This window comes from Mastomys coucha, unplaced genomic scaffold, assembly GCF_008632895.1.
Source record: "Mastomys coucha isolate ucsf_1 unplaced genomic scaffold, UCSF_Mcou_1 pScaffold7, whole genome shotgun sequence".
Taxonomy (NCBI): Eukaryota; Metazoa; Chordata; class Mammalia; order Rodentia; family Muridae; genus Mastomys; species Mastomys coucha.
Window position 1 is genome coordinate 8,908,300 of NW_022196913.1, and position 7,437 is coordinate 8,915,736.

General features: G+C 37.3%; 1 protein-coding gene across 11 annotated transcripts in view; it reads right to left on the reverse strand.

Moving 5' to 3' along the window:
- The window catches only part of Tasor2 (transcription activation suppressor family member 2), a 50,779-nt gene that overhangs the window by 21,097 nt on the left and 22,245 nt on the right, over positions 1 to 7,437 (reverse strand). For all 11 annotated transcript variants that reach the window (XM_031359399.1, XM_031359404.1, XM_031359394.1 and 8 more), the window contains exons 10-11: positions 5,498 to 6,205; positions 3,715 to 3,957 (exon numbers count right to left, since the gene is read on the reverse strand). In XM_031359399.1, coding sequence (XP_031215259.1) covers positions 3,715 to 3,957; positions 5,498 to 6,205 — 951 coding nt within the window. The remainder of the gene's footprint in view (positions 1 to 3,714; positions 3,958 to 5,497; positions 6,206 to 7,437) is intronic.

Here is a 7,437-nt window from a genome sequence, read left to right on the forward strand (position 1 = left end):
AGATGTAATGTTTGTTCTTCTTAGAATAACCTGCATATTCCTATATCTTTAGTGAAAACAATAGTCAATTCAACAGATTTTATGAAAAGACGGAAAAACAAAACACCAGAGGGTCTACAGTATGTTTACAAATAGTTAAAATGTAATTTAAAATTTGAAGTATGGATTATATAATTTGCTAGCACAATTTCTCAGAAACCATTTGCCAAAAATCTAGTGCAAAATAGAGATGTTTAGCTTTATAATGATAGGTATAAAACATTACAAAAGTGTTGAGTAGTCAATCATCATTAATTTTTCATTTAAAACTTTACTTTTAGCAATAAAGGCATTATTAACTGCAAAAGAAGCAATTTCTTAATAGTTTTCTTTCTGTAATAAGATCTCACCGTTTGCTCTTATCAGAAAAATTAAGATTCTCCAATGGCTTGCAAAGCATCCTCTGTACACTAATCTTTCTTAAATGCTGTTATTATAAAAAACAAAGTTCACAACTATACTATAAGAATTCCCTTTGCAGATAAATGGAGTCTTTATCATCAATCACAGGAGGTGTAAAATGAATCAACAACCTGCCTACAAAAGGGCAGTTTATACATTTAACTAATTATTGCATTTAAGGAGAGAAAAACCTCTGGCCTATCATGTAGCACTTGGAAAGAGGAGAGTGTTGGAGGAAAAATTAATCAAACACAGCTTGTTGTTTAAAATAAAAAAACTAAGAGAGCTAGGGCAGAAAAGGGTCCAAAGCAGAGAATTTTCTTGATGGCTTTCTAGATACATTGAAAACACTGAATTGATTTTATGACCTGATGTAATTAACTGACACTGATTTTGGTCTACTTCTGTTAACATTATAGTTTCCATTCATTTCTTATATAGAATATCACCTGTAAGTTATGGCTAGTATGATAATGACTATTGATGATAAGTAGTTAATGTATTTAAAACAATTGACTTGTTACAGATTCTCAATTAAAAATATAACAACAAGGTTGAGAAAGATGGTCCAAAGGTTAAGAGCACTGTCTGCTCTTCCTAGAGGACATGGGTTCAAATCTAAGCAGCTTAGATTTGCTACATGGCAGCTTACAACTGTATGTAATTCCAGTACCAGGAGATCTGATGCCCTTTTCTGTCCTCATTGAATACCAGGCATGTATGTGATGCACAGACATATATATAGGCAAAAGTCTTAAACACATAAAAAATTTAAGGATGCAATAATGATAATCTGTATTTAAGATTATAATATTGCCAAGTGATAATTCAGGAAGTAAAAAACTGTATCACAAACTTTTAAAAGGACAGAAAATGAATAGTAAAAGAAAAAAACCTGGATTCAGCATTTATTTTATTCGAACAGTCAAAAGTTAAAATACTATAGATCAGCCCAGTCATGTTTCACCTGGCTTTTATTTTTTGTTTGTTTGGGTTTTTTGAGCAGGTTCCCCCCTCCCCCCCTCCATGTAGCCCTGGTTGTTCCAGAACTTGTTCTGTAGACCAGGCTGGCATTGAACTCACAGGGTCTATTTGCCTCTGCCTCCAGAATGTTGGGAATAAAAGCATGAGCCATCTTGCCAGGCTCACCTGGCTTCCCAAACACTGACATTTCAAGTGTAAAGAAAGAAAACAGATTAGAATAAGTGATCACAAAATGGAGGAATAAGGGATTATTTAAAAAGCAGTAAGTGTGTATTGTTTATAAACTCAAGTTATCAAATGATTAGAAGAGTATGAATTAAATTCTGTTATTATGAATGTAAGAATTAGAGATCTGTGAGGATCAGAGCATAAGAAAATGTCTATAAAGAAGAACTCTGCCGGACAAAACCAGGAAGAACTGCAGTGAAAATAACCAAACAATGAGAAGCCCCCAGGATAAGACTAAATCATAAATTCCCTTCAGAAAAAAAAGAGAGAAATCAAGTTTGCATTCCTATGCACTTTAGAAGAATAGGATAAGCACTTGGTTTTGTTCTTTTAACTTTTGGCTCAGAATAAGCATTTTTAAAAATTTCAATCATGGGCTAGAAAGATGGCTTAGCGGGTAAAAGCACCCACTGCTCTTCAGAAGGTAACTGAGTTCAAATCCCAGCAACCACATGGTGGCTCACAACCATCCGTAATGAGATCTAACGCCCTCTTCTGGTGTGTCTGAAGACAGTGTACTAAGATAGAAAATAGATCCTTAAAAAAATTTTTCAATCATAAAACAGAAGAACTTAGAAATACTAAAGCTCTTCTGTAATTTTGCCACTCCAACAGATGTTTTGTGCTGAATTTCATCTGTAAGATATATAAAAATGGCCACTGGTGGTGGCATACACCTTTAATCTCAGCACTCAGAAGGCAGAGGCAAAGGATCTCTGAGTTCAAGATCAGCTGGTCTACAGAGTGAGTTCCAGGATAGCCAGGGCTACATGAAAAAACTCAGACCTCCCATCCCCAAAATAATAAATAACTAATACATGCACGGAGTAACAGGTGAAGGAGAAAGTAGGATCAGTGAAGTAAGACAGAAAGTTATATATAATATACAAAAATGACAGAATCAAGTCTCCTTGTTAAAACAGGATATATTACCAGGACTCAATATCAAAAATGAGGTTTTACTGGTACGACTTTGGAGTTGCCAAGATGGCTCATCTGATGTCCTCTTCTGGTGTGTCTGAAGAGCTACAGTGTAACTCATGTATATAAAATAAATATTAAAAAAAGAATCTTTCTTTCCTTTTCTTTTTGTCTTTTTAGTATAGAACAGAGTTTATTCAGGGCATAGGGAGGAGAGGTAAGAGAGTAGTCGAGGTAAAGAAAGGCAGAGAGAAGGAAAGCGTAGAGAAGTGGAGGCCGGCCATGACCATATGGAGAGGGGGAGGGAGATGGGAAGAGAGGGGAACAAGAGGGCAAGAGGTAAGAGTATGAGAGGAAGAGAGGCAAGAGAGGGAGCAGGGGCCAAGCAGCCCCTTTTATAGTGGGCCAGGTCTACCTGGCAGTTGCCAGTAACTGTGGGGAGAAGTAATTTCTAGCAGGTAAAAATATAGGACTAATACAGTCAGCTTTTAGCTTACTGTATCAAAAGTAAAATACCTTAATATTCCATCTTTTAAAGAAATAGTTTTGATTACTACTTATATTTATTTTCAGACACCCTTACAGCCTTTTCTAACTGATGATAAAACATTAGCAGATTCTTGTAAGCATATTTAGTCATAAATACGGATGTTTATACTTTTAACTTATAAAATTCATGTTCAGGTTTTATAATTAAAGTAGAGGCTACTGTCTGAATCTCAGTTTTCTAAATTAAAGAGAATAATATGTAATTTGCTCAAAACTGTCAATAATGTAGAATAATGTTTGGTATAAAGGCAGCAATTTAATTTTAAGTTATTTTACTTTTCTATCTTTTAAGTAAATAGTATAACTAAAAAACAGGGCTAGAGATAGCTCAGTGGTTCAAAGCATGTGTTGCTTTGGCAGAGAATCTGAGTTCAGTTTCTAGTACCTACATGATGGCTCACAGATATCGCTAATTCTAGTTCTAGGGGATCAGACTCCTTCTTCTGGCCCTCACAAGCAATACATGCACATGGTACATAAACATACATGCAGGTAAAACACTTATATGCATAAATCTAAAACATAAGAAAAAGAAAACCAAATTATTTGCATTATGGATTAAAGTTTTTGGTGTATTTTTGATTTTCTTACCAGGTTGGAGCTGCTTTCTGACTTTGGTATTCCGACGGCCTCTTGCTACATTTACCTTCCGTTTTTGTGGAGACTTTTTCACGGGTGGCTTAGCCCATGAGGCAGTTCTACCTGGAGACTTCTCTTGTTTCTTTTCCCTTTTAGCATTTGTAGGCACTGGAGCATCTTTAGATACAGAAGCTTCTTGTTTTTTTCTTTCTAGTCTGGTTTTCTGTACAATTTGTGCCGTCAGCACTTCTGCACCTTAAGCAGAAAAAACAAGACAGTTAAGTGTATGTATGGGTGACCCAGAAACTTATCAGCATAACCTTTCCCTTTATTTATTTATTTATTTTGAGGGAGGTGTTAACTAATAATGGGAAATAGATTAAAGAGTTCTGGGATACCATTAAAAGATTTAAAAAATAAAGTACAAGGCAGGGAAATGACTAGTGGTTAAACCAATTTGACACTCAGATCTTGGTGAATAGTATATTCTATATGCTTCCTTTTTTTTAGGCATTAACATTTTCAAATTAAAAATAGAAAACCAACCAAAGATTGGCAAACATTTTCTGTCAAGAACTAGAAAGTGTACTTTCTGATCATATAATCTCTGCCAGAGCTAGAGATGATAGATACGTGTATGAATGGGAGGGAACCTTAGGTACATATAGTGTGTTGATCCCTTTGCTTAGGAGCTCTCATAAAAAACTACTACAGTTTCCTAATTTTGGAGAAAACATAATAAATATAACTTGAGATGATACCATATAAGTCATATAGTTGGCTCTACTGACTAAAGTGTATCTGTTAATAAATGGTAAGACCTCCTTCCTAATTTTGGAGAAAACATAATAAATATAACTTGAGATGATTCCATATAAGTCATACCATATAAAGCATACCAGTGCTGGATTCCTAGCACCTGGATAACAGGTAGCTCAAAATGGCTTTGAACTCCATCTCGGAGTCAGGGGTGGTAGTGGGAAGTGTCCAGAGTCTAATGTCATCTTCTGGTTTCTGTGGGTACTACCCCCAACTAAATAAGAATCCTAAATAACTTTGAAAATCGATTCTCAATTTTAAGGGGTACCAAAACCACACATGAAGTTCTTTCAGTTTGTTTCTAGGCCATAGGCCATAGCATACTCCATTTTAGCAGTTTATAAAATTGGAGAGTGATCCTTTAAAAACTGCTAACACAAGCTGGGCATGATGGCACACGCCTTTAGTCCCAGCACTCAGGAGGCAAAGACAGCCTGTGTTTGAGGCCAGCCTGGGTTACAAAGAGTCCCAGGACAACCAAGTCCTGTCTAAAAAGACAAAAGCCAACCAAAACCAAAACCAAAACAAACCAAACCCAACAAAAAATCGATACCAAAAAGGACTAGAACCTGGGTCCTGGACCATTTCAAGGTACTTAGGCTGCAGTTACGAATGAATGCTGCCATTAGTATGCCAGTTTTTTTAGAAGATCCCCTTTCTCCTACCACAGAGATTTGCCAGAGCAAATCAGATAGTCATCTTTCTAATACATAAGAACAATCATTACTAGAGAAATGTTAACTTCTGATGGGGCAGGCCGTTAAGATTTTTCTCCCCCCACCCTTTTTTTGGTTTCTAGCTTTTATCTAGATCACACTGGTTTACTAGTTTTCACATATATACAAATCACTCCAGGGAAAAAAAATAACATTTCTAACAAACTTCTAACCCACTGCTAAGCTCTAGTTCACATGGATACAGTCAATAGGGTTTGCAGGAAAGTTGTAATGTTAATAATCACATACATTATTCTTACCTCTTTTTCTCTTCTGAGGAAACTGCCCTTTAACTAGCTTTAGAGTTGGGTTACATGACCTGTTGTCTGTTCTGGATGCAGTTCTTTTAGAAGTGGGGCGGCCCAGGCTCACCCGCTTACTTGGCAGTGCAACAGCTGATGTGCTAGCCTTCCTCTTTAGCTGAACTCTCTGACTGGAAGGTGGAGTCACAGCTTTCTTCTTCATTTTCAACGTTCTCCCAGACTTTTCTGCTGTTTCAGTTTCTTTTATTTCCATCTCTGAGTCAAGAGATTCAGGATCTGGTGTCATAACTAAAGAAAATCCAACATCACAAATCCCATCTGAAATGTAAGGGGACTGAGGATGCTCTGACAACAAGTCCAAAGCAGCAAACAGATCCAGAGTATAACCAGTAGGGTTTGAAAAATAAGACTTCAGCTGGGTCAAGGACTCTGAAGGGCATGTTTCAAGCGGCGGAGGCAAGTCAAAAGCATGGGGCAGGTTCCCAGTGGATGCAGTATCTTTCAGTCCATCTTGAGGAGGGGCCATCAGAGCAAGGCTTTTGTCCGCCTTGTACAGCTCTTGGAAACTACGCTTTACTAAGATGTTTGGAGCGATTCCTTCTTCAGAAAGTGATTGTTTTGCTTCTAGAAGTGCATAATTCAAGGCAGGTAAAATAGGTATCACTTTCAAAGAGATGCCATCTTCAACTTTCAAGTCCTTTGCTCCTAAAATACATACATACATACATTAAAAGTGCAATAGTATTTCAAGGCATATAAGGAAAAAATGCTATAGATTTCAAATTTATTACCTGGTTAAATATGCTACATTATTGAAAACATAAAGAGCGACTAGTAAGTTTTATGGGTGTATTTACGAGTATCTCAATATATTTATATCACACAAACGCACACCAAAAAATGATTTCATATGCAAATTACTGTTACAATGAATAAATAACCTTGCCTCCAGCTCTCTCTCATCTACAAGGTGTTCAGACAGAGCCCAGTGGACATACACAGTAGCAGCAATGCCATAGGACAGGCAGACGCTCCATTCTTTGAGACGCTCCAATGCCAAGTGAACTGAAAAGTGCAAAAGGCCTTCTGCCTCAAATGCCACTGAAATAACAGCTGTTACTAGTTAACGAAATTCTAGAACACTTCAGTTACCAGTAATATAAGCCTACAGAAGCAACTCTAGAGCCTACTAAATGGAAATAGGAATTATGACATCTTTTTAAAAAGTAGCTCCAGAACTGTGAAATAACAAATTAGTCTTAGTTAAATACAATAACACTGTAGCAAATATTACAAAGGGCAAAGGGGTAAATAATAAAAAAGCAAATGTAATTAAGTGGTAAAATAAAGTTTATTTTTCCAAAGGTCATCAGTCAGTATAAAAAGGAAAAGAAAATATAGAAAAGGTCTGTACATATGAACAGAGCTGGTACCCAGATGGGTGGCTTTCCTGAGCTGTGGGAAGTGCGGATGGAACTCAGGGCTAGGGCTAGGGCTAGGGTTAGGGATACTGCTTCCCGTGGGAAGGGGTGGTGGCACACTTTTAATCCTAGCACTCAGGAAGCAGAGGCAGGAAGATCTCTGTGAGTTCCCGGACCAGCCTGGTCTACAGAGCAAGTTCCAGGAGAGTCAGGACTACACAGAGAAACCCTGACTGGTAGGGGCAGGGGGTTGTGGGGTGGCAGAAACAAGAGAAACTAGCAAACAAAAAAACTGAAATCGTCTCAATGAGAAAGGTATGAAAAAGTAACTCAACACTGTTTATATTCATCCATATAGCATTCCTGTTTTTCCTGGGTACAAGTAATGGTCCTTATCCGACCCACAGAGGAAAAATGAAGACTGGGGATATAAGTTACTAGGAAACGGCTTAAGAAGCAAGAGGGGATCCTGGATTCAATCTCCAGCACAAAGGAAAGAAACCGGGGGGGGGGGGG